We start from the raw sequence: 18,784 nt of genomic DNA on the forward strand, positions 1-18,784 counted from the left end.
AGATAGGTGCACTGGCCTCTGGCCTAAAACTGTGTTCCACAAAGTCACACCAGGCTTGTCACTGCCTGAGTTCATTCATTCATTCAAATGATCATTTTCAGGCCTGAACAGCTGGAAATATATTTAAAATGCCCCCTTACCTGAAACTGACCCTGGACCCAGTGTCCAGGAAACCAAATAAATGTACTGCTCAGAGCAGAGCTCAGAACTGAGAGCATTAATAAATGTCTGATGGAAAAGGAACGCAAGAACACTGGAAAACAGAAACAAGTGAAGAAAAAAAAAAGGCAAGGACAAACAAAGGAGATTACAATACAAAAGGAACATTTGAAAACAAGATGCTTAGAAATGCTAGACTGAATTCCAAACTGTTTTCCAGCTCTTCAGTGCATGCCACGTATCTTGATAAGAAGCCACAAAAGTATGGCAGCTGACCTCTAAGGGATCCTACTCAACATTTTGATGTGTACCATTCCTTTAACTGCTATACATGTTTAGCAATATATAAAAAATTCCCCTCTCACTCCTATGGGCGGTATGTGTCTTCCTCAACCTCGGGTCCTCTACCAGAGGCCTGGGAGTTTGAGGGTTCTGCGCAGCATCTTAGCTGTTCCTAGCACTGCACTCTTCTGGACAGAGAGCTCTGATGTTGTTCCTGGGATCTGTTGGAGCCACTCACCCAGCTTAGGAGTCACAGCCCCCACTAAGTGATTGTAAAACGAAACAGAGGCGAGTCCAGTGCAGCCACATCAATGTAAATACTAATCATAAGAACATAAATTATAAGTCAAGAGCACACCAAAATCTTATCCTGCTAACTAAACACAACAATACTCCTCCCTTTAACGACGTCTGTACGTCCAACAGCTGACAACTTCTCTCTCAAGAGATGCCCTCTAAGCATTGCATTATCTCTCGTCACCTCATTTCCCAGGGGATACATACTGTGGTTCTCTTGATCGTTAGCCCAAGCATCTCCAGGAATTACAGAGCCGTAGCGTATACCAGTTCATTGGTTTGGAGAGTATGGTGGTAGTAGGGATTGTCAGAGGGGCTCTATTGGCCTCTTCTAACATACATCTTGATGTAATCTCCACTGACCTTGGTATATCGGTCTCGAGATTGACTGTAGCCTAGTTTCTCCATATCTTATCGTCCACACTGTGTGCTCGCAAGGAGGGGGTGGGCATGAAAGTTTCAGCTCAGGTGTGGGCTGCACAAACCACTTGTTCTTTCCAGGTCTTCTTGAGTCTCTGGATGTAACTCTCTGGATGTAATGTGGAGTGTAATGTGGAGTTGGTCTATCTCAAGCTGTGAGAGCAGCTTCCTCTTTACTATGTTGAAGCGTTGGGTAACTAGCTGTTTCTCAGTAAGTGTGGATGTAGGTCTTTTGTCCGTCCGTAGTCCCCTCATACGTTTCCTATATCCCCTCTCATTAGGTCTACTGTTGTAGTAGCGTTCCATCAATTCCAGGTTCTCTTGTCTCGTCCATGAATGGCTTGTTCCAGTAGCCCACTTATCGTCAGATTGTCCTAGTTCCTCAACATCTGGCGCGGACCTTGTTAATCCGGGCGACGTCCGAGCCGGCATGACTCTCCTAGTTCGTGTCACTCTCATATTTGAGGTAGGCAGGTGAAGCGTTAGGGGGTCTCTTTGCCCAAGGACCCCTACTGGAAAGTTGGGTACCTACCGGGATTTGAACTCCAGTCTCTCGTATCAAAGGGCGGTCTCCCGTATCAAAGGGTAGTGCTCTTAACCACTCCGCTATCCAGTCACTATATATATATATTGCTTCTTTGACCAAAACAAGGCTGCTACTGCGCTTTTCTATAGAATCAACATATTTCCTCATGCTCAAGTTGAAAGTGAACTAAAGGACAAACTCTTTCCACCACTATTTCAGAACGTTGCCAGGAAGATATTTTCCTAAATTTGAATGTTTCGGTAGCATAGTAGAATTAAGCAAGTATCTGCTTCTGCTGCAGAAAATTTGTGTCATACTTTTGTTTATTAAATAATTAATACTATTTGGATATGGTTAATACTTTCATTTATATTAACATGTAAAATTATAGTAGAATTGTGAAATCAATGTCATTAATTGCAATCGCCAGACAGAAGGATCCTTAAATCTTTTTACGTTTTTATTTTATACATATAACATTTTTGTTTGCATCAACTGAAAGAGATGGAAAAAACACCTAACCCCCTGGCCACACACACAACGTCCCAAATAATATAGGCACTCTCCTCAAAGCACATTGCTACCTTGCACTCACATCCACCATTTTTTGAAAATTTCATGGAAACTTCAGTCAGAGTATCAAGGTTGGAAGAGACCTCAGAAGGTCATCTAGTTCAACCCTCCTGCTCAAAGCAGGACCATCCCCACACATCCCAGTTCCCTAAATGGCCCCCTCAAGGATTGAACGCACAACCCTGGGTTTAGCAGGCCAATGCTCAAACCACTGAGCTATCCCTAACCCCCTTAGGCATATGTATCTGTATTCATGCACCTTGCCAACTTTGAAAATTCAGACTGCATGGCACCTCCAAAACAGTTACTGAGGCAGCTTGATGTATTTGTAGCCATTACCAGATTTTACAGAGAAAATAATGCTACATTAATATTTATAGACTGCAGAATAAATGATAATTATACTTTGATAAGGAAATTTGGAACTTCATAGTCACAACACATTTCTAGCTATAGGAATTGAGAGCCTTTGCTGAACACTAAGAACACTGCTGCACCTCACCCAGGCATCTCTTCTTCAAGACAGAGTTCCTTGCTCAGCTATTCTGTTTTGCTGGAATTTGTATCTCGTTGGCCAGAGGTTGGCACCAACACCAAAGTGTTCTATAAGTAGCACAGAATCAGTTTCAGGACAGCTATATATTTGGCATAAATCTTTAAAGTTTTGTTTGAGTAGCATGTTTGTAATTATGAACAAAGTGACTTCAAGGAAAGCTCCTTTAATGCAATGCAACTTTTATATATTGCTTAAGATTTAGCAAGAACAATAACAACAGTGGCATTGATCAGAAGTTCTGAAATGCTAGGAGTTGAAAAACGTAATCAGTAAGAAGTACAATTAAAAATAAACATGAACTTTATGGAAGGATACTTGAAGGCAAAGGCATGTAGGCTTTCATTGAGTATCCTCCCCAAAAGGCTGAGGTTTGTTTTCACTGATGTTACAAACAAACAAACAAACAAACAAACCTCATTTCAAAAGAGCCCCATGGAGGGAGACTGCAGGTTTCATCACTGCCTCCAGAAGTTCCAAAGACACCATGCAAATCCTGGTTGAACAGCATGTAATCAGAGAAGCTGCCAGATTGAATCTCCCAGCAGTAGGGCCAGGGGATGGTCCCAGGGAAGTCACTGGGAGTTTTGCAGCTATTCACCTAGACAGGGACTAAGGTACGTAAATAAAAGCAGAAGGGGCTGTGACTAAGCAATAAGGGAATCATGTGACATTCCATTAAAGCCAGAGTCACTTTGGGTTGCTTTGTGGGACCTTGTCACTGCTGTGTCTCTCATATACACTCAACTGTCTATACTGCCTGGTGATGGGGCACGTTCAACTAGTCTAATTAGACTTTAGTCCTTTTTTCTCTTAAGTTAAGGATATTTAGGTCTTGATCTTGCAAAGAGAATTGTTCCCCTGTGGGGTCCTCCTGCTTGGTTCTCTTTGTAAGACTAGGGCCTATTTTGCCCAAACATAGCTGTCTGCTTGATTTTTTAAAATTAAATTTAACATTACTTCAATGTTATCTTCTTTGTGCATGTTAGCTTGGCCCAGGCTTGGCTATAAAGGTGCCTTCTGCAGAGCCCACTGACCTGTGATTTCTGGATGTGCTTGCACCACCTCCTCGAATCCACAGCTTTTGTTCTCATGAGAAATGACTTCTGATTTCTCATTGACAGAGTCACTGGAAGAGTTATCCTTGTCACATGCATTCAGATGGCAGCCATATATCTCTTGAGGCTCTAGGGAAACCTTTTCAGTTCTATCATTCTTCTCTTTCGTATCTTTATTGCCTTGATGCTGTTTAGATTTGCTTCTTTTTCTTTTATTATTCTAAAATGAGAAATATTTCAAGGACAGAAACATTACTCAGATTGGTCAAACTAACTCAAAATATGAGCAATAAATTGTTCATTCTCTTCAGTTCTGAAAAAAGCCTCACAAGCTGTAATCACTGTAATGATATTTACAGACCATGAGGTACTGTGATATGCTTCATCTGTTCAACTGAATATATACATTGTTCGAAACAAAAATAAAATGAAATAGGAGCAGAAGTTAGAGTCCTACACCACATTCATTTTTTCACTGCCTGGAATATTTGCATTTTTAAACCATGACAGCATCATAGTACAAGAAGCTTCTTTTCAAGTACCTGCTTTGAACTGTGCTGCTTCCACAAAAGTCTGCAATCACCCTGGCTGAGCAGTTCATAATTGTCAAAAGCAAAAGTACTGACCTCATAATGTGACTAATTCCTTGCGGAGTGTGTTTAGTAAGTATGTACACAATGGCATTTTGTTGTTTGCTTTAAATAAACAAAACCACTAGGATTCATTCTGGTAGGTGCGCAATAGAGCAGGGGTTCTCAAACTGAGGGTCGGGACCCCTCAGGGGATCATGAGGTTATGTGTGGGGGGTCACGAGTTGTCAACCTCCACCCCAAACCCTGCTTTGCCTCCAGCATTTACAATGGTGTTAAAATATACAAAAAAGCATTTTTACTGCATAAGGGGGGAGGGGTTGCACTCAGAGACTTGCTGTGTGAAAGGGGTCACCAGTACAAAAGTTTGAGAATCACTACACTAGAGAATACATGGCCACAGGTAGTCCGTGATGGAGCCCATAGAGAACCAATCTGGTGGTGAGGGTCAGTCCTAGACATCTGGGGCATGATTTACATGATCCTGACTTGGTAATTATCCTTATACATAGCCCCAACACAGATTATTCTTACTCCTGGCAGCCATAGCCTACCTTGGGTGGTTATTGGAGATTCTGCAAAGGGCTGCTGCTGGCCAGAATATAGATATATATTAAAGCTTCTTGTGCAATGTATGTGTACTATTTTGGCGAGCCATTCTATGTATTTCTAGAGTTTAGTTCTCATGTGCGTACCCTACTGACCTGGAAACGCTACCTGAGCAGCAATTTAGAGAGATAACAGAGGTGAATTAGAAAATAAGGTGCACATTTACTTTGAAGCCTTTTAAGTACAGATGTGGATCATTTACCATGTTAGCAAATTAGCACAAAATTTGGCAACAATGATTGCTGCTACACTCTGCTACAGAAAGCTGATAAATGGTGTTAATGTTTTAACTCTCAAGAGTGAGTCCTTACCTTCTTTTTCCCTGTCATACTCCATTCTTTTAGTACCTGAACTGAACTGCCTACAATAGGAAAAGATAAAAATACTTCAACAAAAGTTTGGCTGTGATAAAAAACAACTGTGCTCATAAATGATTCTCAGTCTCCTAGGTAGGTGATTTTCTTATGTTCTCATTTGTTTTTGCAAGTGTTTCACATGTTGGAGAAACAATTTATCTGCTGTATTTCACTTTTTATGTTCCTCAATGTCATATTTATTTGATTTACAGTTCATGCACAGTTTTATTATTTGCATCTACCTGTCTCCCTATCATAACTAGTATTTTTTCATCATTCTATTTTGGAGATTGGAAAAATTTTCTTAGAAATTCTCTAAATTAGACAAATTTATGGTAGGAAAACAGTGACACAAACTTATATATTGTGAGTATTTCTATATAATGTATCTATAATCTTCTGGTTTGAAATCTCTTATGCTTCACATTAGACTACAGCATGCAGGCTGCTTAGCATATGTGCTCTTGATGGCCCTGAATCAGCAAAGCACCTGCTTAAGTCCCATTGAAACCATACGCTTAAGTGCTTTGCTCATGTGTTTTAAATTAAGGATGCATTGTGGTTAAAAGGTACCAAGGTAGCCTAGTCCATTACTAACAGTACTTACCTCTCTAAGACAGCCTAGCTGGTACACTGGTGGAGGATTATTTAAAAAGAAAAATATTTAAAAACTTAACATTTTACTCCAATATCGCCTGTAAAATATCTGTCATATTCAGAAGACATGATGGTGAAACAAAAAGGCTTTATTGGCACTCTTTTAGGATGATCTGCCTAATTCACTCATCAAAAACATGGTCATCCAAACATATGCCAATGAACATTTTATAACACACCACACAATTATGTGTTCTTTATGTATACTCTGGACAACCCTTTAAAAAAAAATCTATAGATGGAAAAGGCCTTTCAGTTCATCTAACACATACCCCTGTAGATGTAGGATTGCTCCTTAATGTATATAGACTAGTACTGGGCACAATCTAATTTTACATAATTCAAGCAATGTCACACACATTAAATTAATCCATCATGTCTGTGGTAAATTGTATGACTGGGTAAAAATAAGTGTCAGTAGGAATTAACATTTATTTGCTTTATTTCTTTGGGCTTCTAAAATGACAAGGAGGGACCTACTCAGCACTCATGCCTATGACAATTATTTAAAACATGATAGGTCCACATAAATAAAACAAACAGCAACCTCTCACTGTATAATACTGAATAACCACGAAGCACAGCAATAAAATAAATTTCCCACTTTCCCCAGGCCATACGTCAACTAGGAAAAATTGATGTAGCTCGTTAAAATGAAAAAAAATGTTATAATTAGATTTAATTCATTCACCCAGATCCATGTTGGGGCAGATATAGACTCTGATTTCCTGTACTTGCTAAATGTATCAAAATCCAACTGTTGTCAATGGCAGTAATAAATAGAGAGTAGGATGCCTGTATCAAGATGCACTGTAGGGATCTGATGGAAGAATGCTAATGCATGTGTATATAGTTTTTGTGTTTACATTTGCTTTCTGTATGTTGGTATATAATTTCTGGCCCAGGCTGACTGATGCTTCTTGGACCATATATTTTAGACAGCTATTCTAAAATAGAAATATATATTTACATCCCTACATCTATAAATATTTCCTTTTTAAACAACATGTATATAAAGTGAGTAACACAATGGGATACTCATAATGTCTCTATAGGTCATATTGAAATCAGGCTACATAGACCACCCAGCTGCTGCTGTTTATTTTTGAATATGCCTCGGCCTTTTGAAACCAGTAAACATACAGTAACTCTTAAACCAGTCTAACACCCTGAGATCTGACAGGATGTCCTAATGGAGTGCCAAGCATAGTAAAAATAGATTTTTACAAATCAAAGGACTTAAATGAGAACTCAGATATATTAGTGTTACATAAGGAGTGTTATTTAAATACAAATAACTTTATTTATCATTAGAGATAGGATCAAGCTGTAAAATTTGAAGCTGGTTCCAGATTTGGAATGCTCCAACGTTTCACTGGAGACTTGGTTCAGACCATTATAAAGGTAAAGGCTATTTGCAAAATTCAAATCTATGTTTAAATTTCAACACACACACACACACACACACACACACACACACACACTTCAGGGGATCTTGGCATTTGTTTCAGAACCATCCTTGCTTTTTATCATTGGTAAACTTCTTCTGATATATTCATTTTTATGTTTTCATTCACTTTATATTTAGAGAAATTGTAGCTTTTCAAACCACACATTTTATCTTCTTTATTGGTCAATGTTTAGAAGCAATTTCTGAAAGGATGAAATAGGATATGAAAAACAATTATTTCTATTTATTGCAGTAACACCAAAGGATCCTATCAGCGCCAGGGCTCAACTGTACAAACACACAATAAGAGACCGTTCCTTCCCCAAAGATATTATTGCAATCTATCTATCCATCTGATTTATATGCCCCCATTACTATAGAATCTAAGCACCTCACAATCTTTAATGTATTTGTCCTCAGAACACCACTGTGAGGTAGGGAAATGTTACGATCCCCGTTTCACAGATGGGAACTGAGGTCCAGAGATACTAATCGAATTGATCATCATCATACAGGAAGTCTGTGATGGAGTGTGGAGTTGATCGTGGGGCTCCTGAGTCACAAGTTAGTGCCCTAACCACTGGACCATCCTTTCTCTCTAATTTAAGACAAGATGAGACAAATGAATGTAGCAAACAAGAGAGGCAAGGAGGGGAAGGAGAATGTGTGTAATACATATGGGCTGTATGTGCCTAAATTAATCATTCAATTTTTTTTAAATATAAATAAGTAAAGAATTACCAGCGATACTCACTTGCCTTCATCCTAATTACTACTCAGTGGCAACTTCCTGTAAGTGTCAGGGTGGAAGTGGGTATTGAGGAGAGAGTTAAAGGAGCAGAGGAAAGTGACTTTTACAGAATAGATCGAGGAGGGAGTCCCACACATAAAGAATGATGTCATAGAAAGTGGAAAGACAGGGAGAAGTAAATAATTAGGCAGTTCAGGCTGGCAAAACTGGTGGAGTGAAGGTGAAAATGACTAGGAATTAACAGAAAATGTACAGTCAAGAGTCATGGTTCTTGACATTTCAACAGAATTACAGCCCACATTTCAGGCAACTAGAAAGTATTTAGTGTTAATTTCTCATGCTTTAGTGAGATATGTGCAGTATACTCACCATCCATAAAAGCTTGAACTGCCTTGTCTACATTGTTATCAAATTGCTGCAACACCAGAACTATTTCATTATTGCTTTTGTTAGGAACAATTGATCGAACTGCATTGATCTGGAAAAAAAAGATGAAAATATGCAGTTTTAGCATATTCCTTTAGCTGAAATAAAGTTATTCAGGAAAAAATGCATATTTATCTGAATTGCTTGCAGTTTTGTAATAGGTTATTTGTAATACTATACATCTTCTGAATCATTGCATGCAACCAACACAAGCAATTGCTTCTAGTGATTAGAACTGGTAGTCAGGACTCCTGGGGCCAAATCCTGCTGTCAGTTACACCTGGTGTAAATCTGGAGTAACTCCATTGATAGAATTTGGTTTCTATTCCTGGACATACCACTCGGAGGCCTTGTCTACACTACAAATGCTTTGCTGGTATAGCTATAGCAGTACAGCTGCACCAGTGAAGATCCACATGCCAACAGGTGTCCTTCTGCCAGTGTAGAAACATCACCTTTCTGAATGATGTTAGCCATGCTGACAGAAGCCCTCTTCTGTCGGCATACCTGCATCTACATAAGGAGTTTGGCTGTATAGCTTTATCAGATGGGGCCGTTGTTTTATCACACTCCTAACATAGCTATGTCAACAAAACTTTGTAGTAAAGACTGACACTGTGTGACTTTGAACAAGTCATATAATTTCTCTGTCCTCTGGTTTACCCATTTATAAAAAGAGTTTAAAATATAGATCTACCTTGCATAGGGGTGTGGCAAAGCTCTGTTAATTAAGGTTTGTAATGTTCATTGGGATCCATGCATGGTTACAAAGTATTCTAATTAATAAAAGAAGTCATATGCTAAAACGAAGAGAATGTATAAAGCTTGTCCTCTGATTTATCACTCATAATAAATGCAGTCTTGAGAGCAAAGATCCAAAAACTTTTAGTATTAACTATCTTACTATTGGTATTTGAAACAATGGTGGGCAAAATACAACCCTGCTGCACTGTACTGAAGTCAATGGAATCCTCAACCTGTGTAAAGTGGTATTGCTCCATTGACTTCAGGACCAATTTACACTCAGGATCTCTTCTATTGGGTTCTAAATACAATATTTCCACTGGAAACCATCTTGATGTTTTAATTTCTTATTCCTACACAACAAAGCTGAAAGAAAATAAAATTTGTGTCAAACACATTGGATATGTCTCTCTTGCTCATGCTACTCAAGCTTTATTGAATATAAAAACTCAGAAAAACAAACGAACAGAGGCCACTGGCAGCACTTTCAGAAAAAGAGGGATCCGTTCCAAAAAATCTGATTGCTCCCAATCAGGTTTCTGAGCTATTTTATTGAGAAATCCTGCATATATTGATTATTGTCTTATTGCAGTGTAAGCATTATCTGGCACTCATTACTAGCCTGCTCTCTAAGGGAATGAATCTTAGATCTGTTTACACCTTATTTTTGGATTAGTAACTAAAAGCACATTCTGTTGCATGGATGTAATTGATAAAATCATGTCTGTACAAAAGAAGCCAAAAATGGAGGGCTCTCTCTGTTTCCATGCACTGTGTTGTCATGAGCAATGATGCTGTTTATACATGTTCCCCAAGGTGTGTGTGCAGAGCTGCACCTTGCTGGAGGCATGGCCACCTCTATTACCCCATGTAGCTTCCCACCTTCTCTGATCAACTGTCACATTCCAACTGCCACAGAACCTTTGGACTTCAACATTCCATTGGGTTCTACCAGGGGCCAGTGATGATTCAAGCTGGTTCTGCCCCCAAAGTGCTCTCAACCATGCTTGTAGTTGTTTCCATCACTGCCCACTGACCCAAGAGATATTCTAGGCTTATGAGTGACACACATAGCGTGACAATCCCATCTGTTAGGTCTCAGCACTCTGTCACACTCCTCTCCCTACGCAAGAGCATTTTTTTCCCCTCACACCCTGCCCTTTTTGTAGGAGGCACTTGACTCTCTACTTTCCTGTTTGTCCCAGGGAAGTCTTGTAGGATCCCCTTTCTGGGTCCTTCCATCCTTGACCCACAGAAATCATAAGAAATGACCGCACAATTTGGTCTCAGTCCACAGATCTTCACACCATGTACAATGTGTAGGCCCACGTGCCTCATTTTCTTCCCCTCTGTCTAGGGTCAGCCCTCCTGTTGGCCCCTGTCCCCATCCTTCCCCAAAGCTTCAGGTACTCCAAGTCCCATGAACTGACCCCTAATCTCCTCCCCATGCCCTTTCTGAGGTGCAGAATCTCAGGACTCTTGGAGGCTTGGGCTGCTCTTCTCCCCTGAGCCTGGTTCTACCTTTTCCTTTTTCTCACTCTTTCCCCATGTGGTGGTTCTGTTCTCCTCCTGTCTTGTATCATTCCATCTAAGGTGGTCCAAGTCTATTGACTCAGTAAAAAAAAAAAAAAAAAAAAAAGATTCACCTGTTTATTAGTCTCTTCTGTACTAATGAGTACTATATCAGAAGTCATGTTGTATGTGCCACTTTCCCTTATCTTACTGAGTTATGAAGAGGGTTCAATACATGGGGCAGGGGAGGTGATAGTGATCCCTATAGTGTGGTATTAAAACCTGCTATTTCCCTTCTCTCACTTGTGTTCCTGAGCCTGCCCTAAAATAATAGCTGATGATGACCATTCTAAAGAACACAGTCCATGTCACTGCCAAAGCACTGGGAACACTGGGTTGCTACTAGAGCAGGAAGACAGTTTGCCCGGGCTGAGCCAGGCCAGATTCTCCCTCCTGGGACCATACACCTGGACTTGGCACATGGCTCCAGCATCCCATCCCCCTCTCAGGGGGACCATATGGGGCAGCAGTCCCCAGCCAACTTCCCAGGAGAGAAGAGAGCCAAGCTGGGTGCTCCCCCTCACTCCACACACTGGACCCAGCACGTGGTGTCAGTAGTCTATCTGCCACACTGGGATAATAGTCTTTTCCTGCTGCCAGCTAATGTAATGAGTCCTGTAGCTCAAGTGGTAAAGTCTATGCTGAAGCTTCGGGGTACAGGGATCCAGGATGGGTTTTTACAGCTATACATACTGAAAACTGAGTTTCATCTTATTCTTCTTAAAAAAAAAAACAAACCCTAGGAAATTACATACAAAAACACTATGCTGAAAGAAAAATATTCAGGTTGCAAAGTAATGCACTCAAAAGTTAGGAAATGCCAAATATACAGTTGCCTCATCATCATCATTTGGTCTCCATGTGCGTATGTATTACGCTAGTCTTTAATTACATGATTACTTGCTTTTTTCCCCCATAGAATCCAGTGTCTCATACACTGCGCAGCATGGAAGCACCGGGGTTGCATGAGCAGCCAGAAATCTGGCATTTCCTAACTTTTGAATGCTTGGCTTCACAACCTACATTGTTTTTTAACAGATTTTGTACATAATAGTAGTTTGGCTACAATTTTCACAATGATCTGCTCAAAGTGATTTAAGAATCCCACTCTCATCTGGGTATGATTTGATTCAGCTGCTGCATCACTAATACCTTTATGTTAATGAAGACAGTGCTGTGTGAATTTGCTGGGGGAAAAAATGCTCTTTGCAGTCTAAGACTCTTGCATCACTGAAATTCCATAATTTAGTTGCTGTTTTTAGGATCTGCTTTCTGTCAACAGATGTGTCTCTAGTGTAACCACATTTTCCTTGGATTAGAACAGACTGGGTCAACTCAAGGGTTCTAAACTGAAACATAACCCTTTCATGACTGGCGCTGGGATCTTGCCAGATGACACACATATGTAGCAAGGGACAGAATAGTTGAAACAATTTAATATTTTATATGATTTCACATCAATAAACAAAGTAAATTAGTTGTATTATAGTTGTCACTGAAACACAGGATAAAAATTGGCACAAGAAGTTGGAAATAGTTTCTTTCATAAGCACTGAAATAGCATTAATACCTGAGAGTCTGCAAAAGCAAACATTTACACAGTTAGTCTGTATTAATACTGATATTTCCTTGTTTTATTTGAAAGAACTCAGAATATTTTCCTATTCAACAGAATCCGACCACAAGATGAAAAAAACATTAAAAGTAAGACTAACGAAAAGTCAGATATTTGTATGACTCCATGAATCACCACAGAATCATAGAAATGTTGAGTTGGAATGGACCTTGCTCATACCATGTAAACCTAGACCATCTCTGACCGGTGTTTGTCTAACCTGTTTGTAAAAACTCCAATGACAGAGATTCCATAACCTTCCTTGGAAGCCTGTTCCAGTCCTTAGCTATCTTCATAATTAGAAAGTTTTTCCTAACACCTAACCTAAATCTCTCTTGCTGTAGATTAAGCTTATTACTTATTGTCCTACCTGCAGTGAACATGGAAAACAATTGATTACTATCCTCTTTATAATGGCCCTTAACATACCAAACAAAACCACCACGCTACAAGAACATTATTCAAGTTGCAAAGTAAAGCACTCATAAATTAGGAAATGCCAAATTTACAGTTGACTCTGCTAAGTTAATTTGGCACCTTTGTTCTTATGCACTATTCAACAGTCTTTAATTTCATAATCATCAGTCTTTATCTGGTCTAGATGTAAGGACTTTAAATATCTTTAATGATTCCACATCATCATGTGGTTGCAGGACAGGTATTATGGGGCATTAAGGTGTTAGTTAACAAATTTTCTGAACCACTGACAATTATTTGTTAATGTGTTCCATCTTGGCAGATGAGATCAGCTGGGATGCTCTTGCTGACAGTAGCTACATTTGAGGCCTAGACACAGAGCAGGTTTCCAAGTTGGTTTGAAGGAGCCAGAGTTTGCTCTCCTTGAGATCATGCTGCAAGAGCTAATTACTCTGTGTTTCCGTTTAAACCACTCCCCTAAAAACAATTAAAACATAAAATACAAACCCCAAGTTCTAAAAGTGACTGCACACAGACAGACCCCAGCATCCATATACAGCCTAATTTAAGACCCTGATTCAGCAAAGCACTTAACTACATGCTTAATTGTAAGCATGTGTTTAAATCTTGTTGGTTTAAGTGCTTTGTTGAATAGACTTAAATACATGCTCAGAGTTAAGCATGTTTATATGCTTTGCTGACTTGGGACCTTAAGTGTGCTTAACTTTAGACATGTGCTTAAGTCACACTGAAGTCAATGAGACTGAAGCACATATTTAAAGGTTTTACAGAATGAGGGACCAAGTTAATGGTAGTCCATGAAGGTACAGGGGGTTTGTGCACACAAAATAACATGCAGAACTGAGCCCTAATTCAGGGATTACTGGGTATGTGCCAACAACGAGCAAAGAGCAGATGTGGCAACAAAATTCGGAAAAGGGGGAAAATGTTAGCAAGTCCCTTCAAGGTAGTTAATTTCTACCCCAGTTTTATAAAGAACAAATCTTGTCAGACAAATTTCATTGTTTTTTGTAGGATTTGTTTTAAATATGGGAAATCCCGCTGAAAACAATCCTGAATCAACTGAAAGAATAGTAAACTGATTTTTTTTTTAAAAGTACAGAACTGTTAACTTTGATGTATGAGACATGCCCACAGAGGGCTGGAGGACACTGAAAATTTGGCCATACGTGGCTTCTGTCCACCTGAGACCCTCATGGAAACAAGAGGCATGTCTCATAAGGCTATCCCAATAATCCAAGCTTGAAAATACATAAATATAGCATAAATTAACAGTGAAAGCAGTCTAGTACCAGTAAATGTCCATGTCTCCACCAGAAACCAATGCGGACATTTTCATTTTTTCTTTTGGGTCTTTCAGGTTCTTGTCTAGTCTCGACAGGTCTTCAGGCAACTTTAACAATACTGCTGTTAATAAGCATTAGGCAGTAATTACAGCCTGTTTTCTTCTTTCTTTTCTACTCCCTTGGCATCTTTCCCAAAGAGGAAGTTTCTGAGGAATAAGTAACATCTCTGGGGTTCGCTGAGTTAGTTTATACACTCCTGATAAAATGACAAACTAAACTACTTAGCTGCAAGCTCACACTTCATGCCTGTTCTGAAACCTCTGTACGTAGCTGCCACAATCCCCATGAAAAAAGTTACTACTATGGTCAATTAATTAAAAGTGTTTACTTACCATCCTGATATATGCCTGATCTTGATAACTAACACGCCAGCTAACAACCAATTTTGTTTCAACTCCATTGAACAGTGCTAAAATCAATACTGGATTTTTTTCACTTTAGATTAAAAATTAAACTCAATAGATTCTCCTACACATGAGCTGATCAGATTTTAAAAATACGGGTATCTGTGAGTACAGAGGTATGTCTTCCATATTTATTTAATGCATGCTAGTGACAAGACTGTGTGGTTCAGACTAATGCCCCAATTTTTGCAATGGGATTTTCTAGTGGGGACCCTTGCACGGTTCTATTGGATTCCAGAGTCCAGGCATTTTAGCCATAATGCAGGAGAAGATAATACTTTTATAGCAACCATTTTTTAAGGTCATGGATTATTCCTACAAAAGTCAATTTAAAAATAAATGGGCTGGTGCTGCTGCAGCTAGCATCTGACCCTATAGCAACATGTACACATTTCTCAGGGTAGAGGACTTTTTCCAGTAGCTTAAGTATATGAATAAGTTTATCATAAGACACTGAGCAAGTGTTGTTAACATTCACTCTGAACAAAAGAAAAGCTTTGATTGCGTCCATACTCATTTGACATTTTTCTTCACTCAAAAAACTGTTCATCATACTCAACACTTGTGATATTGGATTGTTTGTTTCTGGTAAAAATTGAGCAAATACTGCTTCATACAGCAATATGTCTTCAACAAATATTTTGGATTTACAATAAAACCAAATATTTGGATGAATGGAATGAAACATTGGGACATTTCAGGTGGAAAAAAAAGGGACTCTCTCAGAAAAACTGGGTCACTCTAAGGATGGAAATCTATACACACACTTTTTAAAGGCCTGATTCTTCAGCATCATTGAACACAAAGCCTGATCCAAAGCCCAATAACATAACTGTAGGTCTTTTCATTGACTTCAATGACTTTGGATGAAGCCCACTGAAATCAACAGAAGCACGTGAAACAAATGCTATGTTAGGTCTTAAAAAGCCACAATGAAATATGAAAATGAAAACTGCCTAACTTTTCAAAGGCAGGTTTCACTCTAAACGCTTCTCTTACCTCTTTCACTTGTGATGAGTTCTCTTCCACCCCTGCCATCTCATAGCCCTTTGTTCACATTCTTGTTAACGTTTTAAATACCAGCAAATGTATCTAAATACATTTATTTGTTGTGCTTTACCACACAAAGACACCTGTTTGGTACTATGGATACCTCTGACATTTTAAATGACAAAACAATCAAAACTAAACTGTGACCAAACCCCCAGAAAAACATCAGCAAAACTCTACCCTCAACACAATGCCAGAAGAGATATTTTGTCTCACCAAAACCTCCATTCCTCAGGAACAATCGCATCCATCTTGCCCTAACCTCTTCAGCTAAGGGAGTGATAGAGAGAGAAGATGGGCCCTGCAGCATGCCCTGAAGGTTAAATAATCCTGATTATTTCAGACCAAGAACAAAGTGTCTCTGTCACATAGAATGGTCCTCTGCAAACATTTGTCTCTATTAAGCCCAGCTCGAGCACCTCCACTGATCCATGCTGTGGCAGTACCATATGAATACACTACACACCAGTTGTACCTCCTATTCTCATTCCTTCCTGCTCAGAGGGCTCCATCACCCCAGAAACCGAGCGTCTGTTTCTTCCAGAGGGGTTCATTGGCAGTGCACTTTGCTTTAGTGTGAGTGTATCTCCACTAAGGAATTATTCTGGAGTTAAAGCAATGAGACAGAGAGCTGATTTTGGCCCACTTTGCCTCAAATGTGATGAATTAAATCAGAACAGCTTTGAAATAGCACAACTGCAGCAGTCTTCACTAGCTATGGAAATTTTCATTAGGCCGCCTGGCTTTGCAGGCCAATGCTTATGCAAATCTCTCAGGAAAAAGTGTTATACAATAAGACATGTAACAGACTAAATGTACTAACTATTTTGGCTGAAACAGTATGAATTATTTACAGAAATATCACAGGGTATCTCAGCAATGGTAACATTCTCTCAGAACTCTGAAAATCAGACCATGTTTATCGTCTTTAGGAGCCCATATGAATTTAATAGTATAACTTTCGGTACCCTGCTTTGAAAATTTTGGTCTTAGTCTCCAGACAACTTGTAAAATGACAATAAAGATGGCATTTCCTAGAAGAAACTAGAGACTGGTCATGGAGACAGCACTTTTCAGGGGGATGGACACCATTTGGATTAACCATTTTTAAACCCACTACTGCTAAACCTCATGGGTTTTGGACTATATTTTGGTTGTGGGGAATGAAATGTAAGGCATGGAGAGCTTAGCCACAAGCCTGCAAAAACTTACACACAAGAGTAAGTCTGTATGTGCACATAGTCTCTCTAACTTTATGTGAATTTTCACAGGATCAGGGCCTAGATACACAATATGAGGTACCAGAGATGGGGTGGGAAGGAAGAATGGAGAGGGAAATGCACTGCCGTTTAGGTTTTTTAACTATTTTTATAACTTTTTAAATATAATTAATGGCAAGGGCTGTCCAAAGCCCAGGATAGGAAATTAAATAAATCAATATTATTTTAGTTTTCTTCACTTACCCAAAAAATACCCAACAAAAAATAAATATCAGACTCATCACATTTATCCTGCTGCAATGGGTGTTTATGACTGCTTCTTGCTTTATGAATTTTAGTTTTCTAAGTGGGAAAGGGGTATGACCTTGGGTTTTATGATTAGATTACAGTAAAGGTGTATAATAGTTTCTTATATCCTCATCCTCTGGTGCATACAACTGATGATCTGTTTTATTTCTTAAAAATATAGTAGTGAATAAAATTAAAATCAAGTCAGCCAGGCAAATTTGTTTTTTTCTTTGCTCAGATTTCCAATATCTTATTGAATGACAACCTAGATATGCCTTTAGAATTGTCTGGTAGAAACAGCTGAATGCACTTGGTGTATTTTCAGCAAAATGAAATGTATCATGGCCATCATTTAGTGGGTCATTAAATTTTATTTTCCATAGTAGAAAGCAAGCAATAAGACGCAACTGCTGTTAACTTCGTTTCCCCTTGGCATGAGGATTTAGTAACACTGAATGGTAATGGAAAAAATAGATACAAAAAAAGTAACTAATGTAATATACTGATCCAGTAGTTTTCTTGCTTTAAAAATCTGTACACATATATAACCGATGATTTTGAAAAAACAACCAACCAAACAAAAACCATTTGATACACCCAACATATAGTGCCTTATTGGAGTTGCAGATTTTTAGAGTCAGTGAGAGTTCTTTTGTTTCTTCCAATTCTGCACTTCTTCATTCTTAATTTAAGGCAAAACAAGAACCAACGAGTTGAAATTTAAGTCACATGGTAAAATGATCTTGGATTGATTCACTGAATTGTGTATTTGGAATTACTGTAAGTTGCCCAGCACGAAGAGATGGAATTACTGACTCAATTTTCCATTGAAAAAGGCATTAAATACTGAGTAACTTGAACTCCAGACTATCAAGGTCTAAGGAAGACCCTCATTCATTGAAATACACATTCATATTGATATGCAAATTTTCGAGTATGATGAGTGTTTCACAAATCAATAAACATGAATTAAGAAAAACATGAATTCTGAAAAACAGGCACCCAACTGTGCACATCAGAAGACAAATGATTCCCCATTGGGGGCTATAAAGGAAAGAGGTTCAGTATGAAGAAAAGGAAACAAATGTGAAGAGAAGCAAACAGAAAGGGGGAGACAAATTGCTGGACAAGGGGAGAACACTCATCAGGAACTCATTCTCTCTTCTATACAAAATCTAAGCCATTACTGCATACATTGTTTACTCAGCAGCTCCACCGACATATAGTGGGCATGAGTTAATAGGTGACTATTTATCAGGCTCTTTCATTGATAATCTGTAAAAGCTCACTCCAAAAGATTTTAGGATCAGCAGTTGTCCTGGTTCATAAAGCTTTTAGAAACTAAAGGCAATCTCTAAGGCTACGTCTACACTGCACGATTATTTCGAATTAGCTTAAAC

General features: G+C 38.9%; 1 protein-coding gene across 7 annotated transcripts in view; it reads right to left on the reverse strand.

Annotated features, from left to right (window-relative positions):
- The window catches only part of SPATS2L (spermatogenesis associated serine rich 2 like), a 126,078-nt gene that overhangs the window by 45,589 nt on the left and 61,705 nt on the right, over positions 1–18,784 (reverse strand). For all 7 annotated transcript variants that reach the window (XM_075070031.1, XM_075070032.1, XM_075070028.1 and 4 more), the window contains 3 exons: positions 8,651–8,759; positions 5,379–5,428; positions 3,848–4,088 (listed from right to left, as the gene is read on the reverse strand). In XM_075070031.1, coding sequence (XP_074926132.1) covers positions 3,848–4,088; positions 5,379–5,428; positions 8,651–8,759 — 400 coding nt within the window. The remainder of the gene's footprint in view (positions 1–3,847; positions 4,089–5,378; positions 5,429–8,650; positions 8,760–18,784) is intronic.

The sequence above is a fragment of the Chelonoidis abingdonii genome, chromosome 10 (assembly GCF_003597395.2).
Source record: "Chelonoidis abingdonii isolate Lonesome George chromosome 10, CheloAbing_2.0, whole genome shotgun sequence".
Classification (NCBI taxonomy): Eukaryota; Metazoa; Chordata; order Testudines; family Testudinidae; genus Chelonoidis; species Chelonoidis abingdonii.